This window comes from Apteryx mantelli, chromosome Z, assembly GCF_036417845.1.
Source record: "Apteryx mantelli isolate bAptMan1 chromosome Z, bAptMan1.hap1, whole genome shotgun sequence".
NCBI classification, from domain to species: Eukaryota; Metazoa; Chordata; class Aves; order Apterygiformes; family Apterygidae; genus Apteryx; species Apteryx mantelli.
In genome coordinates, this window is record NC_090020.1 from 51,599,462 (window position 1) to 51,619,456 (window position 19,995).

General features: G+C 36.3%; 1 protein-coding gene across 1 annotated transcript in view; it reads left to right on the top strand.

Moving 5' to 3' along the window:
- Window positions 1-19,995, top strand: part of MCTP1 (multiple C2 and transmembrane domain containing 1) — a 297,839-nt gene that overhangs the window by 177,228 nt on the left and 100,616 nt on the right. Inside the window, exons 10-13 of the mRNA XM_067315354.1 lie at window positions 4,584-4,677; window positions 17,056-17,158; window positions 19,265-19,367; window positions 19,694-19,795. Of these exons, the coding sequence (XP_067171455.1) occupies window positions 4,584-4,677; window positions 17,056-17,158; window positions 19,265-19,367; window positions 19,694-19,795 (402 nt within the window). The remainder of the gene's footprint in view (window positions 1-4,583; window positions 4,678-17,055; window positions 17,159-19,264; window positions 19,368-19,693; window positions 19,796-19,995) is intronic.

Consider the following 19,995-nt stretch of genomic DNA (forward strand, 5'->3'; position numbering starts at 1 on the left):
ATGCCAATAGTTACTTTTTTATTATGATCTTTTTAAGTGCATGGTGAGGGCAAGAAAGCTTATTTTTTAACTGGACATTAGGGACTGGAGCAGTATTTTGTGTTGTCAAAATGATTGGTTTAAACTATTTCTATTTCAAAATATTCTGAAGCAAATTATTTTTTATTTCCCAGCATCCTCACATTACACAGTATCTGTGTAGTTTTATCAAAGCAACAGAGAGGGGAGCTCTTACGCCAGCATTTATTAATACCTAAATCACTAAACGTAACTGTCTTACTACACACGGGGCAGGGGGAAGCTATTTCCACTTAAAATTACAAAGCTTTTATTGTACAATGCTGCCAGGTGTTTAGAAAGACTTCTCTAGACACTCAGCCGTTAAACCAGGTTCTGACCAACAAAGAGCCGCTTAATTTTTTTTAGATTTTAAAATATTCCTATTCCATGACTGACATCCTTTCAATAACTGAATTTAATAAAGATGTACCTTATCAGGCTGTGCAGATAACATGAAGTGCTAGTACTAATGCTGTACAGTATTCTTCAAACAGATTAGCAGGATGTGCGCTTCAGCAAATTTATTCTGGCTATCTCCACTGAATCAGCTGTCTGCTAATGCTTGTACAACTCATACACCAGTAGTGTTATCATAAACACAGTTTAATAGAGGTGACTTAGTGAGGCTAAACATTGTATTTCTAAATCAACTAAGAGCTAAGGTATTGTGCACAATGTTTGAAAAGTAGTTACAATTAAGAGAATTATTTCACATTTTGGTATCCACCAAGACAGTCTGTAGGTGTCAGAATCGTTCTTTATAAATATGATAAATTTTTGGTGGATCTATTTTTGAAGTGACATACTTTTTTCTACCAAGAGTAACAACACCATACTTCTGTGGATTATTGTGTGTGATGATACGATGGGAGTCAAGCGATACTGATGGTTTTGATAGTTTAGCAGCAATATAGAAACATGTTATGGCTCTGTATTGTTACTCACATTTCCTAAATTTTCTATTTTTTTCTCCCTAATGTAAAGCATAATTATGTGGTATGAGATTGATCTATTTATTTCTGTTTCTTACATATTCATCGCTATGTGTCTTTTTTATGATTAAAAAAACCTACATAAATGTTTTCAAATGCATATATTAATATTTTGGAAAACATTCTTATTGCAGAAGCATAAATAGCTCATTACATCTAACTGAAAATTGTAGTATTGATATACCTTTTGAGAAATTATACTGCTTTATTAAATGACCTGTGGATAGCAGCAGAAAGACAAGAAAGATTAACAAAATTCAAATAGTTTTTTTATCACTGGTGTTTGATTTATCTTTGGAATTTACATCTCTACGTTTCTACTGATACAAAGAAATAATATGCAATTAGCAAGATGTGCTGTTCCCACTCAGTGGCTGTATATTGGGGAGGGAGGGTCATCCTCAAATAATAATAATAATGAAAAAAACTAGCCTCCATTTGAGAAATGTATTTTGCACCCTTTCTGCAGCTAAAAACAGTTAATGAGCTGACCTTGCCATCAGATCAAATAGCCTTGGAAAATGACTCTATTACTGTCACTTAACCATTTGTAGCTGAACGTCAGAGCCTTACAAATTAAACAGGCATTACTGTTTGAACCATTATTTTACCACAATTGTCTGAAAAGATAATTCTTTTTGGGGTGAGGAAGGGGCGCATTAATGGGTACAGACCAAGTGAGATTGTATGACCTTTTCAGAACGGGTGTGCTGAACCCGCAGTCCCCCTTGTCACAGTTTAAAAACCAGAGGAGCTAGTTTAGAGAAGAAGTTGTTAGCATTCTATTTTTATTATGACATTTCACAGTCATCCGATTTAATGTCCCTTGACCAGATCGTCCACCGTGAGACGATGGGCTTGAAATGTTATTTAGAGCATTGATAAAAGGTGAGCAGTTCTAAGATGACAGCGAGTCATAAGGCTGGTGGTGTGACATTAATTTTCTCCATAACAGAGATGGAATAAGACGTCATGGTGACAAGCTGTCAATCAGTACTGGCCCCTCAGTGTATCTCGATGCCATAGGATGGGGTATTGCTTCTCCCATAATAGAGCTGAACTGAGATGCTCTCCCTGACAGCTGCTGCTGCAGCCATACAGAAAATATATTATACAGCCTTTCATTAAAAAAATAAAGAGGACTCATCTCCAGAGCATTTCAATCTTTTCCCATCTATTGAGGGCTGAAAAGATTCACAGCAAATCACAGATTGCTCTGCTATGGAAATTTCAGGCTTCAGAAACCATACAGGTTTGGAGGCCTTCAACAATAATCATAAGTAAGAAGACAGAATATCATCTGGTAAATCATTACTTAAAGTTATGTATTTAGAGTAATGTATTAAAGTCATTTGCTTTTCCCAGAGTCTCTGCAGTAACATTGTATACTGTTTTGCTAGTCTCGCCTGTCACAATGTGCAGTAAATGAATCTAAATCAGCTGACTTGCTGAAACTGAAAGTTCAAATATAATTATTCTGTGGGGTGTGAATAAAGGTAGTGAAGTGAAATACAGTAACAGTGCCTTTTTGCAGAAAGAGCTTACCAGGATGAAATATAGAGATAAGAGGAATGTACAGTGGTGCAGGAAGGGGGCATTTGTTTGGCTTGGTCTGTGTTTGGTTTTGCTTTGTTTTCTTTCTGCAGCTTGGTATTCATTTCAGTCACTGGGAAACTTAAGTAAAATAGCTTCAAAAAATGATGGCATGAAACCTGTTTGGAAATCCCTTCACCTTCATGAGAGTATTAAAGGAGAATTATCTGTATTATGGTAACAGCTCTGATAAGAAGCTTCCAAAACTTGATTATTGTAATAAATGAGAGATGGTGCCACACACATTTGAATCAAAACACTGCTATTATCTGTAACACCACCTCTGCCACTCTCAGCTTGTAAGCGGAGGGTTGACTGTGTGCTGATTAAAGTTGATCATCGATATTTGAAAACCATATTTCAGATGATAAACATATTAAAAATGATTAAACATTATCCTGTGATAACATGCTTGCTTATAGTTGTATATAGGCAGAGTGTGGGGTACTACACGTAACTAGATTCCCTCAGTTTAGTTTACCAAGGTCAGGCCTTCACTGTAAATAGTAAGTAGTCAGCTGAGGCTTGTGAAATTAATATCAGAGTGTGATTTGACAGTTAGAATTGTCTTTTTATTAATAAGACTAGAAAACGTTACATGTCCAACATCTTAATGGGTATATTATTTATGAATAAATATATCCAATTTTCCAACAACCTAACATTTAATTTTACATTCAAGCAGCACCACTGATTTTTCAGAGCAGTAATGTTGTTCTGATTTTCCTTAACAATCAGTTTTGCTCTCCTAACAAATCTCAGAATTGTTGAGTTGGTGTTTTACCTGATCTTTGCATATTCTAGAAATCTAGACTGTACTAAAAACAGTGGAAAAGTTTTCACCTGCTTTACATTAGAACATTCACAAAGGCCGCTGGCATTAAATGTGCCAGTCCAGATTTTAAAATACTTAGAAGTAAAGGTACATGCTAACATTTGTGAATAAGACTTACAAAAATAACCAAAAATTAGGTCACATATATGTATGTTTTAATATGCATTTGAAACTCTAATTTTAGTCTCCTTTTTTGGAGTTCCTGCCCTAGGATATCTTAAAACTAAATGATAGTGTCAGATTTGCTATTAATTGATTGTGGATTCAAAATTACATTTGATGTTGTAGCATTTGAAGTTCTGCAACTCTTAAATTATATTTGAAATTCTAGCTTAAGACATTTGGCATATCACTCCTAACTGGTGTGATACCCCTGGTCTGTTACTTTTGGTTATTTGAGAAAAAACAGCAGCAACAGAATGCTATTTCCAAGCAGCTTTCTAAAACTGCATAAGATGAATAAATGCAAGTTATTTTACTCTTTTTGTATATATTTTTAATTTTTTCCCTCCATTTTTTTAATATATCTAGCTATCACAGAAATTGATCATGGAGAAAAGATTTACTTGTAAGAGTTTCTTGCCATGTACTTGGAACCATCTTTTAATTCATTTTTTAACTTCTTCACATGGGATTATTATGAAAATTAATAATTCTTTAGAATCCTCTTTTGATTATTTTTGCTCTTATTGATAGACGTATTGTTCATGTTAAAATGCTTGCATATGTTGATCAACTACAACAAAAAAAAAACAGAGGCCCTAAATCATTATTCAGAATATTCTGGGAGCCATCATGAAGAAAACGTTAGGAACATGGATTTCACAAAAGTATTCAGAGAGGTGAAATATGTGATTGTTCATATTGATGTTAATATTCTTAATAAGCTGACAGCATTTAGAATTGTGATATACAGTTGTACAGAGAGGTATTTTTAGAGGTTTAGCATTAAATGCTAAGATTAGCATTATATTTAGTCATTTGTGCTATACTACTTTGCTTTTTGAGTAAGTTGAAGTTGTAGGAAACTATCAGTATTGCTTTTCTTTTTTCTTTTTCTTTTTTTTTTGCAATCTAGAATGATTCTTTTTATTGTTATTTAGAGTCCTATGAGAATGTTCCATAACCTGAAGGACGTGGGATTTCTGCAGGTGAAGGTCATCAGAGCAGAAGCATTGATGGCAGCTGATGTCACAGGCAAGCACTCATTTAGTTTCTGAGATAGTAAATACTACCGTAAAAGACTGGGCATTTTTAAAAGCAGAGAAAGACATTTAAAACGGCAGTTCAACTAAATATCATTGTCTGTTTGCACAGTCTCATCACCTGCTCATTAAGGAAAAATTCCTCAGACAAACAAGCAAAACCTTTTTAAGCAAGGGAGCAAGTCATTCTAATGCTAACAGAGCCCTATGTAGGTTGTTTTTGAGAAAGGAGAAACACTCCTTTTTCTCCATCAGAGGTCCTCCTGCAAAAACATTGCATGAGATCGATATTCAAGATGTCTTTTTCTGGTAGCTACAATATACAAAATGATCCAAATTAAAGCTGAATTCCAGAGGACAAGGCAAATGAAAGATGAGAGGCTCAGATGCTGCTCTAAAGTTGTTGCCAGAATAACCTTTTGGAACTTCCAAATACTTCGCAAGGCTGCTTTTGGTTTCAAATATTTCAAGTGAATGCAGAATTTCTTGCAACTAGTGCTTATCTGTTTCAGAAGGGAAATAAGATAACACTTTTAATTCTCCATTTTAAATTATATAAGCTAAGTGGATAGTCTAACCTTCTGCTTTTTTAAAATAATGAAAATATTTCAGCCATGCTGACCATTTTTCTTCAGAAATACCCAAGTTACCTCCTGAAAGCAAAATGAGCTTGTCCTGTGTCAAAAAATAGCCATCACTGCTGTGGTTTAAAAAAAAAAAAAAAAAAAATCTGATCTATACTAATCTAACTGGTTTAACTGCAATGTTCTGTTACCAGAGCAGATGTAAATTTATTGCAAGTTACTCACTTTTTAGTGTTTTTGTTGTAAACTACAGTAAATATTAGGGTGTGGGTTTTGTTGTTGTTGTTTTTTTCTTAGAAAAGGTAATGGAGCAAACATTTTATTCCTGAAATTGATCATCCAGTTTGTGGCAGACAAAATAAGAGATTCTATTTTTGGTGGAGGTTGGAGAAATGCTTCTAAAGATTCCTCACTCTGCTTTGACCTTATAATCCGATGTGGTCTGAACACAGAGAGAGATTAAGTTATTCAGGGGCAAATGGGATAATTCAGTCCCTGACCTCTTTCGGTCTTCAACTTTTCCATATCAACGTGTCATTTGTGCTGGTTGAACAAATTTTTTTGGAAATACGTTTGATTCAATTAAAGATGTACAGAGCTACCAAAATTTTCAGCTGCTGCATTTAGAATGACGTTCAGGAAGACTGGGAAGAACACCCTGTACCGTCCCCCACCCTGAATATTTTTTTTTCTTTAGCAAGAAAAAACATTTATACAGTGTAAGTGCTTTTTAAAAAGACTGTGCATTTCAGACACTACAGAAATCATTGTGTAGCTTGGATGATGATAATTGGTATTTTGAAAAGAGAGAAAAGGCTTTTTATTAACTACTATAAGTAATTTATAGCTATTTTTAGAAACCTTTAGGCATGTATGGATAATTCATCTTCAGATTAAAAGTCAAATAGCAATATTTAGAAATTACTTACAATAAAGTGGTTATTTAGTGATTGTTGATTTATAATCCTGCCAATAAGGCGTGTTTCCAAAGATTATATAAATCTTCATTCTCCACTTTTATTCAAATGAGTAATACTTATTAGTATTAGTGGAGAGCACTGTCATTGGTGATGTAACTTACATGATTAAGGATTGCTTAGGTGAGTAAAATCTAAGGACCAGCTTGCTGCTCTTAATATATCATTTTTTCAGAGTTAATCTTTTGCCCTCCTCTGAGTCTGAAAAGCGGCTGTAACACCTGTGTATAGTACCTGTGCGATTTGCTCTGTTTCCTGTCTGTTGAACCTATCCCATTTCACTTTCAGGCATTTTTTCATATGAAGTAATAAATCAAAATTTATTAATTTGGGCTGAATGGATTTTAAAAATCCATAATATTCCATCATTAAGCATAAGCATAGGCTGCAAAAGGTTTCTGTAATCTTTTAAGTAGTCATCAATCTTACTACAGTTACAAAGATTTTTTTCCTTTCAAAATGTAAAATTTTTCTTTTGTTACCATGCATTCATTGAGAAGCATTGTAATACTGTATTAACTCTGTGTGAATAAAGAGCAATTGAAACTCCCGTTGAATGAATGAGTAAAAAGCACAAATTACTTTTTAATGAAACCCTCAATTCTTCTCCTTTCCACAGAAAGCCCGTAGCCTTGTTCAGCTGAATACTACTACAGTAGGTCACTTCAGTTAAGCCCCTAATAAACTGTTGATAGTTGAGGGTAGGTTTTTCTTCAGTCTCAATAGCCCAATGTTGGACAGTGCACTTCAAACCATTAAGGTTAATACAGATTTAAAAAAAAAAAAAAGAGGGAGAGATTAACGGTGGTGGTGAAGGCCTCGGTTTACAACTCCCACACCTACACATGCATTGAACAAGGCGCCAGGGTGAGCTGACATTTCAGAAAGATGTGAGCAGGTTTGCACAGCCTAGGGAAGTGGGTGCTAAGGTTGTGAAAACGGGGTGCTGTTAAAATGTGCAGTAACTGGGCTTGAAAAATATTGGGGGAAGACAGGCAAAATGAAACTCTCTTCATTCAGCCTGCTTATAAGGATATCTACAAAAGGAATAACCGTTGAAGGACTGAGAGTTTTCCCAGCAGGTGCGTGGAATCTAGCTGGGTTTCAGGGAGACCTGAAGAAGGGGGTATCTTGCAGGCCTGGGGCCTTTAAAAGAACTGGCTACTTTATAAGGATGTTTCCCCTGAAATAACAGTGTGTCTCAAACAGAGAATTCTTTCCATCAATCAAAAATAATATTAGGGCTTTCACCAGTACAAAATTACATTCTCTTGCAGATTGTGATCACAGCAAAAGTCATTTCCTGGAAAAATATGTATATTTTATTTTATTTGAAATTATAATCTAAGAAATGGAATGAATGAATGGAATGAATACTGAGTGTGCTGTTTACTTTTTTCTTCTCTTCCTGAGAAGAAAGTTTAATTTAAATCTTCTATTGTGTTTTAACTATTCAGTGCAGTGCTGTTTTCCACATAAATCTGTAGTTAAGAGAAGTTTTATTTTCACTTTGCTCCATCTCTCCTCCACTTGCTCATGGTTCCCTTGGAAGACATACAGCCTTCCTGAAGGCTTCAGCTCTTAGCAAAGCACTGACATTGTAGCATATACGGCTACAATGAAACTCTTTTAAATTAAGAAATATTCTAGTAGTACAGTAGAATGTAAAGTATAGTGGATTCATCTTGTCAGCTGACCTCTCAAATTAATACATACTCTGTTTACCTAACCCATATGAGTTTTGGAAAGCAACAGACCTTTCACAAATGAAATAGTGTCAGCGAAAGCAATAGTCAGGTAAAATTTATTCTTTCTGCAGCAAAGTTACATATAGGAAGGACATGGTAGAAGCCTGCTATTTTAACAGGCAATGGTTGTGTCTCCTTTATTGCTGTAGACACATTCATCTTTTCCAAAATAAAATAAAAAAACCCTGCCTTATTATTGATGACAGATTATTGAAGGAAGAAAGCACGGGGGGAGATGATGTGTTACAGGTTTTACCAACTTCAGTGAAAGTCCTGTTATTTTAAAGAATAATAGTTAGCAACTCAGATTCATTAGCAGAGCAAAATCTAAGCTCCATGTGACAGCCTGCCTAGAAAACAGTTTGTTTTGCTGTCTTTGGGCTTTAATTAAGATGTGTTCAATTCTAGTCCCCTTGCTTCTTTCTCCCCCTACCCCCCACCCCACTTGCTGTGTCACAGACCGGCGATCAGACACTTTCAGATGGTCCAGCCCATGACTTTGACCTTCTGCGCAGTCCAGCGTTCCCTGGGGAACCGTTCAGCTCATGAGGTCTGATTTCACACTTCCAGGATGCCTCAGCTCTCTTAACAATGACAGGGAGACAAAGCCCTTTAGAGCAGGCCGCATGGGGACTTGTTTAAATTGGAAACTAGAGAGGAGTCAAGGAACAAGGTTACAGGCTACAGAATAGTGCTTTTAATAAAGAGCTCACAGCTCTGGTTCAGCTCAAAGAGGGCTACCTCTGTACAATTAATTGAGACATTTATCTGGAGCATCTCAGGCCTCTACTTTCTCACAGAATTATGTGATAAATATCAGCCAAGAGGCAAATGAGATGCATGAAATGAATTTTTAACACTTTGATTACTGTGTCTCCAGTCTTCATTAGAAGCAGATTTATTTGTATTTCTGATTTATTTGTATTTCTGACTTCATTATTAATCAATTGTCTGTGTTTTGGGGGGTACTGAGATTTCAGAACCTTGTATATAAGGCAGATTTTCTTACAGAGTTCAGCGATATGTAGATTTAAAGTCAAAAGCATTTCAGGTTTCATCCTGTCTCCTCCTCTTAAGAACAGAAACTAAATATAGAAAATGAGAGAGATGGTTTTTTTCTTTGCAAGTTTTAAGTATGGAATTCAGCCTCTGTTCTGAGGAAATTCCATGTTAAAATTTTGATTAAAGTGGTTGAAAGTAGGATGAAGATACCAAGATGACTAAGCGTGCAGAATTTATACGATTTTTTTAAATCTGTTCTACTAAGATATCCTAATACCACATTTGCAAAAACAGTCTGTGAAATTGTTCCTCAAATGCTATCAGATGTCAGTGATGTACACAAATGTTAAATTCAAAAAGTTATAGAAGTCCCTGCATGTTAATTTGAAGCAATAAATTTAGAGCCCTTTAGAAATATGGCTCCAAAGGTAATTTGCGCTGTCAATTAGCACAAGCAGATTTCAGTATACAGTTGAATTATCTTTGCAAGATAACCAAGTCTGCTAGGTGGACTAGTATTTTACAGTGGATAAAATCTCACTTGATCCTATCTGTATAGGTACCTGAAGACATTATTCCGGTATGTAATTGTTTTTTCAAAAACTTATATTTTTTGAAAGAAAGTTGTGGTTTTAAATTACTGATAGCAAAATTGGGTTTTAAAGGCCCTTTTTGGTTAACTGCTGCATTTAGAATTACAGAATTACAGATCTAGCTAAATGATTTGTGATTATTAACTTGTATGTTTTTTCCTATATATTTTCTGCAGAAGTGAGTTGAATATCATTTTTGCACTGAATCACTTGGTAAGATACCTTGAACATTCATGAAATTAGGCCATTGTGACATGAAGGCAACAGCACTGTTAAAAGAGGAATTATCGTTTCCATTTTATAGATAGAAGAATAGGAGAGGTTAACTGACTTGGCAAAGGCCCACAGAGCAAGTCCTTGTCAAAGCTGGCATTTGGCTTGGGTCCTGTGCTTAATCCATTAGATAAGGTGGCTTCTCATGCTATTGAGCCATTTCTCCTTGTGGCCAAAGGTCACCCCGACTGCTCTGTTGCAGGCAGCTGGCTGGCAGGGAGCTTGGAACAACACTAGTGACATTAGTGTCTGCATGAGTGTCACTGCCCCTCAGAGTCATGAACCAACTGTCTTGTCTTCCCCCCAAATAAAGGCAATTTTTGGCTGTAGGGACTTAGCTCCCTATTGGATAGGCATGGGCAGCAGTCAGAGAGAATCGTAATAACCTATGAAGTATTCAAAGAATATTTCAGCCTTCATAACCAAGTTAAACTTGGTTGAACTTTGTGAAGTCATGGCTTTATGAACCTGACTTCACAAAGTGGAAGTGGAATTGAAATCTTCTATTAAGTTTTTAAACTATAAAAAAGAAGTTTTTATCAGTCTTTCTGATTCTAGTTCAGTTTTGATGTGTAATTTGAGTGATGCAAGAATCTGTGTAATGTTTAGTTTGGAACAGAGCTGTTGATCTGCTTAAAATCAGTTCACAATCTAGCAAAGGCTAGAGTTGGGTTTCCATCAGTTCCTGTAACTGTATGAACAGACCATGGGCAGGTAAATGTTAAGGGACAATCTAGATTTAGCCTGCCATATGGTTCCTTTTGTTGAGAAGACTGTTGAAGAAACAACTAAAGGAAATGATTCCTGTCCATGGACATACACGTAATCAATGAGCATTTTTTATAGCCACTGCAGAAGTATCTCCACATGGGGAGCTAGCCCCATGCTATTAGCATTCCCTTGCAAATTTTGATCCTCATGAAGTACAAGAGGTTTTTCAGAGCACAGGTAGTTCAGCCATATGCTTCTTGGCTTGGATCTGGTCTGAAAAACAATAGTGTCTATGGTTGTTTCTTGTAAGAGTCCATGGCAGCTCTGATGAAGAAAATAAGAGCCCTTGGAGGATGACTGATGCTCTTTTTGTTTTTGTTTTTTTATTCTCTCTCCAACAAGCTAGATTCTCAAACAAAGATCGAAAACAAAGCATGGTGCTAATAACTATGTACAGGATTTTTTTTCCTGTCTAGCACAGGGAATCATCTCACTGCATAAAATGTATGTATGTTTCCGTATATATGTTTATTCATGTCTCCTCTTTTAACCTATTAACTGAATAATATTATGCAGCTGATATGCATTTTTCTAGAGACATGCGTATGCTTAATAGTGTTTGAGAGTAAAAGACATCAGACTTCAACCTATACAAAACACAGCAAGAAATTTAAATTTAGGCTTTGGTAGGCTTTTATTAAGGAAAACTCCTGTTTGTTTATAAGTAGAGCTAGAAAGTGGGTGCAGAAGTACAATTATGTTGAATTAACGTCCTCGTTTGGAAGAATTGGTGTGGCCTGAAATGAAGAATTTTTGCTGGGAAGACAATCTGCTAAGAATCAAATATGTTTTCTCTGACAAGTTCACCTTCCTGGGTTAGAATTTGTTGGAGGGGACTATTGAAGTACATGACCATTTAACTTGACCAGAAATAAAAAGTTAGTAATGCAATTTGACAATTCTAACATTCAGATGAAGTCCATATGCATACATATATAAACGGTACTAGCATCTGAATTAGTCAAATGCCATGGAAACTCTCATGAAAAAAAGAAATTGTAGGAATTTAATTTGAGATGTAGCCAAACTTTGATGTTTCAGCTGCCCACTAGAATTGGCATTCTGGATAGAAGCTAGCCCACATCTAGCCTGGAAGATGAGTTGAAATGGACTCCAGTGACATGTGGCTCTGAGATCAGTGCACCATGTAGATTTCTACCAGGACTAGGACATGAATGCTTGAAGAGTCACAAGCTGCTAAACTTCCTTAGCTGCTTACTGAGTTCCAGCGTAGAGAACCAGCTGATCCGAGGGTCCTTTCCCAAACTTTTCCAGATGTAAAATACAGCCAAACTATTAGATAATGTGTTGCTATAGCTACTTGAGAAAAGAATTCAGAAACTAAAACTGGGTGGAGGTTGGAGTTTTGTTGTTGTTTTGGTTTTCTAAATATTTTGAAAAGCATTTCAAAATTGTCACTAGTTTAGCAGGGTTTTTGGAGGGAGGTGTTGCTTTTTGTTGTTTTTTTTATGGTGAACTTTACAGGAGCTGAAACTTATATCAGTGGTCAACCTTCTGAGCTCCTGATATTTGATTTCTTTTGTGAAAGACTCCTTGGACAGTGGGGGACTTTAAGAGTGTTGAAGCAGACAACAAATAAGATCTTTGTAGGTCCTGGTTAGTCTCCTGGTTAGTGCAGAGAGGTAATTCTGATAAGTGACAAGTCTGATGTTTTAATTAATGTGTGTATACTGTGCCATGTGAGGTACACAATGCTGAGCTAAGTGAAGTAATTTAGCTAGATCTAAATAAAGTAATCCAAGTTTGCACTCCAGTCTTGCTGACTGTCTAGAGATGAAATGCAGTATGGTATAGCACAAACAAGGATATGTGTCAAATTAGATGAAATGGGTGGCATAATAAAATGGAAGGCTTCAACAGATAAATAGTTCTTCAGGTTTTTTGGGGGTTTTTTTGGTTGTTGTTTTGGGGGGTTGCTTTTTTTAGTGGGAGCTTACATTACAAGATGGAATACCTACTAGGTGACATTCTAAGATAGTTTGGCTTTGTCATGAATAATGGTTAAAGAGGACAAGAGGAATCGGTCAAAAGAGAAGTTTATTTTCCTTCCAGATTATTATAAGTATTATTTAAATTAGCTCTTTATTTCTGTCCTTTCAGGAGCCTTTAGGGTTATACAAGTAAAATCTAAAAAGCATGAGACATTACAGCAACAGGATGGATTAATGAGATTTGTTTTACTTCTCATTGAGGTTTACTGCAGGTCTGATTTCAGTCAGAGGGAAGGTGTACTTCACTGGTTTTATTACCTACTTGGCTTATAAATTCCTTCAAACAGTGCTAGGTGTAATAGTTAGTAGCCTGATTAATCCCACTGAGGTCATGGGATTACTCATAATCGTCAGTGCTGATTTCAGTGGTGCTTGGAACATGCTGTTAATGTGTGAATTCCTCAAGCAGGTGGTCGTCTTTTTATTTCTTGTACAGCACTGAGCACACATTTAAGGCCAAATTCAGGGTGATTAAATTTGTCAAAGTCTGCCTTATCAATAGAGAAGCTAAGCACCTCTAAGTCGTCAGATGAGAAATTGGAGGCCTACAAAAGGCTCAGAGCAGGGAGCCAGGTAGAGCAACCACAGTAGGTGCATGGACTTTGGTAGAATTTCTTTTAGTAAGTGATATATATGATAGTGGCGATTTAGTCTGCAGGGAATGGCATACTTTTGATGACAACATAGTTTAGACTGATATAATTGAGCTTAGGCAGGGCAAGTTTAATTGAAAGGTTTTAAATGTACTTTTGGAATTCTTAGATGGACATCACATACATTTATGAGCAAGCATAGTTCGTTTATGTAAAAATAAGTGAAAGGAATTACCTTTTTTTGAAAATGCCAGTTGTAACTAAACAGAAGTTGTCTGAGGCTGGCTTCGTTAGAATGTGTTGTACTTTAAGATATGGGTTTTGAATAACATGATGAATATATGTTAAAAGATAAGTTACTAGATTTCCTTGATCCTCCTAGAGACTAAGGAGACCTAAGGACACTGAATATTTTGGTGCTGCCTTGAGGCTTTCATCAGAATGGTCTCTTTGCTTTAAAATACTCTTGCAGTGTGCAGGTGATGGCTGTCAGCGTTAAGGCTGTAGTTATTCTTTCTAATAATGAGAAATTGAATGACGGCAGGTGGTTATGAGTTTCACCAAATACTTGTACATTGCTCTGAATTTGTCTTTCTGGTTCCTGTATTTGGATTACTTATTTGGATTGATACCCAGCTTCAAATAACATTTGCACATACAAGAAGTTTAGAGATGCTGCTGTGATTGTAGGAAGTACAATTTTTCTACTCCCTGACTGAACTGCAGTAAGAAGGAGTTCACTGGACCCAGCCTCATGATGCTGAATCACTCCCCTCATCCCTCATGCAAGTTCAAAAGGGAGTGACCTCTAGGCTGTGAGCAGCCGAGTCTGAACAAATGCTTAACAGGGTAGCACAGCCCTGAACATGTAGCTGAGACATGTTGTCTTTCAGATACGCAGTTTAATTATGAGTGTTTTAGCATATGGAAAAAGCACCTTTAGAGGATGGTGAGGAGCTGGCTAGATGCGAAGTTTGTAACCTACATGTATGGTAAAAACAGTATTCCTTAGCAGAGCTGCTCATAGTGGAGAAACTTATGCTTATGAAGCACAATATTTGGGCCTCCCCTGTGTATTTTCACAATATTTCCTTCTGTCAACATGAATTTTGAATTGTTTTTGACTTGTTTTTTGGGGCGAGAGCAAAAGAGTTGAAATGTTGAGTATGAGAGAAAGGATTCTTTTATTTCTGAAAGCAATTTGTCCTTGGTTTGATCAAAGACCTTTGGGATTAATGATACACTTTATTTGTTAACTGGATTGATATGCATATAAAATTTTGAGGCGAGTCGTTGAAAAAGTGCATGTCAACAGATACAGAAAACAGCTTATCAAATACTTCCCCCCCCTTTTTTTTTAAACAGAAAAGGGCATTTAGACACTCCAGTGTCTAAATCTTCCTGTGTCTGTATACAACAAATAAGCACAAATCACATTGTACAATCATATGCAAATATGACTGAAGATGCTGTAAAAAAAAAAAAAGCCATAAAATAATGTCACCTAGCTCCCCTTCTATATAATTTCTGCCCCATAATTGTAACTATCCTGTTTTCTTTTCAAATATTGAAACCTAGCAAGCATAAAAAACATGAATTATTTTAATTTCTTACAACCTTTTAGACTTACTATGAAGCAGGAAAACATTGAGATTCATGATATAGCTATCTCTGGTGACTGATGAATTAATCCTTTTCAAGTTTAGTAGAAAAGATTCAGTGGTGTGCAGTTTTCTAGAGAAGGTAAACATCTACTCTGTAATTCACAGTGTGTTTAAAACAATTATTCTTTATCATTAAAGTTAATAACATGCACATTAACCTCTGGTGTAGTTTGAATCAATATTGCAGTTTGGAAGATGTGACCCCTGGGCAGCTTTGTCTAAATATTGATTTCATTGTCATTTGTATAAGGTATGAAACAAATTACATGCCTTTCTAATATCATTAATGTAGCCCCATTGAGCTACTGAATTTATGGCTTCTTATAATACATGACATAGCATTACAGAATTATTGAAGACATTGTGAAATACAATTGCTTAGTGTGCTAGATTTGATTGTGGAAGGCCAATGCTGCCACTCAATAACTTTCAAACACTTTGCTGTCCAAAGAAGGTCCAGAGACAAGGATGAGCCACTCTGTAATATGCAGTTCGGCTGCAGCCTTTCATTAGACAAAGTTCCCTTGGGTTCTGAGAGTAGCAATTTATTCCACAGCTTTGTACTAATATATTTGCAGCTGTAAATGAAAATAATGCATACGCTTGTATTCTGTGCCAAAGACAAAGGTAAGCAGGCATGAAAGTTGGACAGGCTAGGACAATCATCATTGTACTATGTTTAAATTTACCTGTAAGGTACCTGGTTGTCTATCAGTTTTGGTTTGCTAATAGGCAGGATACAAAATGATTGATGCAGCACCAGGTCATTCTTTTCAATTGTTGGTGGAAATCAAAATAGATAAAAGGAGGGACACCATCTCTCTGTGCTCCTCAGTAATTATAGTTGTCATTAGCGTCCTAATTTGAAATATCAGTTAAGTAATTTACTCCACACTGCAGTTTCTTCTCTTCATTGGCTTTTGCAAATGTCTTATTGTTCCCTCATCTTTCCACCTACACCCTCCTTTGTAGCAGTTCCTTGGGTCTTCCTCATGACATCTTCTTTTTCCTTTCAGTAGATTTTAGGGTTTCACAGAGCATCGTCCTTTATGCCTTCTTTTCCGTTTATGCAAGTAAACTGCTGTTATGCATAAGACTCGCATATCTGCTTCCTTTCTTCTTCTTTCCAAACACAAATCTTGGCCTTGTGGATATCTAAGAAACATCTGAATGTAACTTTTCAATCTTACCCCTCAACTTTTTGTCCGGGTAATTTCTCTTGCTATCTCTTTGGTTGGTATCTATGCACTGTTCATCTTTTGCCATTGGATATAAGCTACTTATTTCATGTTCAGGGACTCACCCCCACTTCTTTTCTCCATTCTCTTTCTTTAGATTACAAAAAATCAAAAAGCAAACAAAAAACCTAACTTCCATCTCCAGTTTAGGGATGCCACTTTTGTTATCTATGTATTACATTTTCAAGGCAGCATCTTCATGCTTTCCCCTGTGGTGACTTGCAATCTGAGGGACCGTCCTGTAAATATATGCAAAGCCACTTCGTTGTGCCACAGTGTCTGCAGAGATCTCAGCCATATTTGAGCTTCTGCTGTGCTGAGACAGCAGTCTATCTTTCCGGTTGAAATTGTCTCATTGTTTAATTGTACTTTTCCATTTTCTCTGGTCTTAGGCTTTTATATGATGCTGTAAGGTATAGAGTGTCTTTAAGACTTTTTGATTCTGGGGGAGAGGTTTTGTACAGCATGAAACATGTAGGGATAGTAATCTTTGAATAAGTATGATAGGTGTGATGTTTTTACAAATAATGTGGAATAATACGCTTCCTACAAATCAAAATGCTCTAATTATGTGATTATTACAGTCAGTGTAAGATTGGCACCATTAAAGCTAAATTCTCTTAGCTGCCTCAGAGGTGTACTTGGCTTTTTTCATCAGAGTAGTCTATTTGTTCCTTTTATTTATTTATTTATTTATTTATTGACAGAAAGATGCACTTTTAGTGAAGAATGTTAACAGATTACAGGGATGAGCAGTCTGTTATGATCACTTTGAATATAATGCAGACCATAGGACTTTCCTGAATTAATTCTGTGAATTACAATGTAGCTTAGAAGAAAATTAATTTTGATTTAAAACTTGCCCGTGGTGCATTTTGTCAGTTCATAAATTTTGTTGAAATTCTCTTTTTACAGGTAAAAGTGATCCATTTTGTGTAGTTGAACTGAACAATGACAGACTGCTGACACATACTGTCTACAAGAACCTCAATCCTGAATGGAACAAAATCTTCACATTGTAGGTGTTTGGGTTTGGGGTTTTTTTCTTTCTTTTTTTTTTTTTTTTGATGTGTGTGCAAATCAAAGATACCAACTGTTAATTACAAGAAGTGTTGCAGTGACGTACTGGTATTTCTAAACCAAATATCGGAATACTTTTGGGGGGTTTAATAAATGAAAAAAAAACAGAGAAAAAGTACCATATTAAAAGTATTAAAGTTTTTTTTTTAAAAAAAAAAAAGCAAGGTGTGTTTCTTGGAGACTGAAAATGAGATGTGCTGAGCATTCCAAACTCCTGCTGGCTTCAATGAGAGTTTCGAGAGCTCATCACAGTGGATTTGGTCCTGAAGTTTTTTGGGGGAAAACATACAGAGGTTATGAACATCATTAGAATGTGATTATTAATTTTAATGAACATTAGCTAAATATAAAAAAAAATTAAATGCCATTATATTTTTGAATTACATTCTTTGTATTCTGCACTTTTTCCTTTCATTTGCCAACTGCACTTCTCACAATATCATCCAGTATCATAATAGTGCAGTGCTGCTATTAGATAAAAAGCAGTCTCAAGCATTCAGTTTATTGGGAAGTGACGCAGTTGTTTATATCACTCTGTTATTCTGAAGACAGTAAAAGGTTCTGACAAAACAGGAAAAAAACATCTTCCAAAAATAAAATGTTCCTTTTACTTCTTTTTCTCTATTTCTGTCTGATTGCAATGTGACACCAATGAGTAGCAAACTGATCAGCGGCAGGTTTCTCTGCTGCTGAAATCAGCTAACTGTCCACTGCAAAACCAGCAGAAGTTTTAGCTTTGTGTGTATTTCATCATAATGAGAATATTATGCTTTGCTCTTGATCCCCAAGCAGTGTCTGATTTAATTTTTGTATTTTTTTTCCTCTAAATTTGTCGGTTGTATATTTGGCATGCGTGCTACAGGATCTGTACAGCATAGCTTTCCTTACACTGCAGTGGGCTCTCAGGAATGAATTCAGAACAAAAGGAAAAATCCCACAATTGTTCTTCTCGTTAGCTTATTAACATAGTTTTCATTTATGTACCTGCAAAAACATAATTTATAATAAAACATAATTTATTTTTAATTATCTACTAGGACAGCCAGTGACTAATCAACCTCCGCTGCTCGACAGTGTTCGCTGCATAAGGAATTGCATGTTTTTACAGAGGACAAAAGACTAATAGGAAATCAAATAGAAAAACTCAAAAAGACTTTCAAGGAGAGTTTTTCCCCCTCTAATACATATGTTTGCATTGATTATTCTCCTTATCCTGAATTTTGTTAATTAATTTTGGGCTGGAAATGCAGTTTCATCTAGAGATATGTGTTTTACTGAAGTTGAATTGTTTTGCTTCAATTCATGTTTTTGGATCAGCAATTTGATCAAAGATGAGTACTCTCAAACAATTTTGTTTCTTATCTCTGAATAAGGAAGATGAATTTTTCACTTGTGGGTTTACGATGTACAGTGATGTTGTAGTGCAAGGTGGTGGAGTGTTTAATAGCTTGTAGGTGAAAACCAGTAAGAGCTGAAAAATGCCTCATTTCTTACTGCTTGTTCCTAATTTCTTGTAGTGTGGCTGTTGTATATTTTGAATTAAGTCAGAATTTTGGAATCGGAGAGCTCATTCTCAATCCAAGGATGTGCTCATGTAGTTCATAATTTTTTTCATTTATAGACCTCCAGATATCACATGGTTTGCGGTAAGAATTACCACGAGCATAGCAGTATTTAAGGGATACTCTTTAATGGCTATCAACCCTGCTGCTTGCCTCTGTAAATCCCCTCCTGCTCCTCTGGGCTGGCTTCTTGCAGCTCATGCAGTGCAAGTGCCAGGTAGAGAGAGGATTTAAAGAAACATCCTCCTAAAAACTTCAGCTGGCAAAGCGCTGCAGGCAGAGCTATTGCTGTGTTTCTTAGAAAGCACCTGGTTATACTGAGGGTCATTTTATTTACTTTTTTTCTCTGTTATGGCTTGAAAAAATACAGAGGTATCTGTTTTTGTTAACCTTTTATGCTTTTGTCCTCGATAACTGCTGGTATAGGTGACTTTTTTTCTTTTCCCTCCTCCTCTCTTCCGTGTGTACCTTTTCCTTTGTAGCAATATTAAAGACATCCACTCAGTTCTTGAAGTGACAGTTTACGATGAAGACCGCGATCGGAGCGCTGACTTTCTAGGCAAAGTTGCTATACCGCTGCTGTCTGTAAGTTCCATTCACCTGACACGCTGCTGCCTATTTTCCTTGCTGAAGGGGGGGAGAAATTGCAGCTCCGTGTCTGTCATTTCTCCACCAAGGTCTGTAATAAGAACACTAAAATTTTAACATGCTCAATTCACGGCCATGTTGAATCCCATGATAGTTAATTTTTCCTGACAGACTGGGTCCTGGTAATGAACAGGTACTTGTCAGGCTTGCCACAGTTGTTTTGGGCGCTCTGTCAGTTTCAGCAGCTGGGGGTCAGGGGTCAGCGAGGGGGTGTATTCAGCGGAGACCGCCAGACAGACGGCTGTCATGTCCTTTTCCTGCAGATTCAAAATGGTGAACAGAAAGCCTACGTCTTGAAAAACAAGCAGCTGACAGGGCCAACAAAGGGGGTCATCTATCTTGAAATAGATGTGATTTTTAACGCTGTAAGTCTTAACTTTGGCTTTTTTGTACCGCTAAAGAGTTCGGTTTCGTGAAAGCTTTTGTTCCTGATTTGTAGAGAATTTCTGTCATTCCTCATTTTCTCTAAACCTTGATGTATACTACAGAAAACTCTCCTGCCACTGCCTGGCACACCCACTCTTTTTGTTGCTGCTGCTGCCGCTGCTATTGCTGCTAATGGACG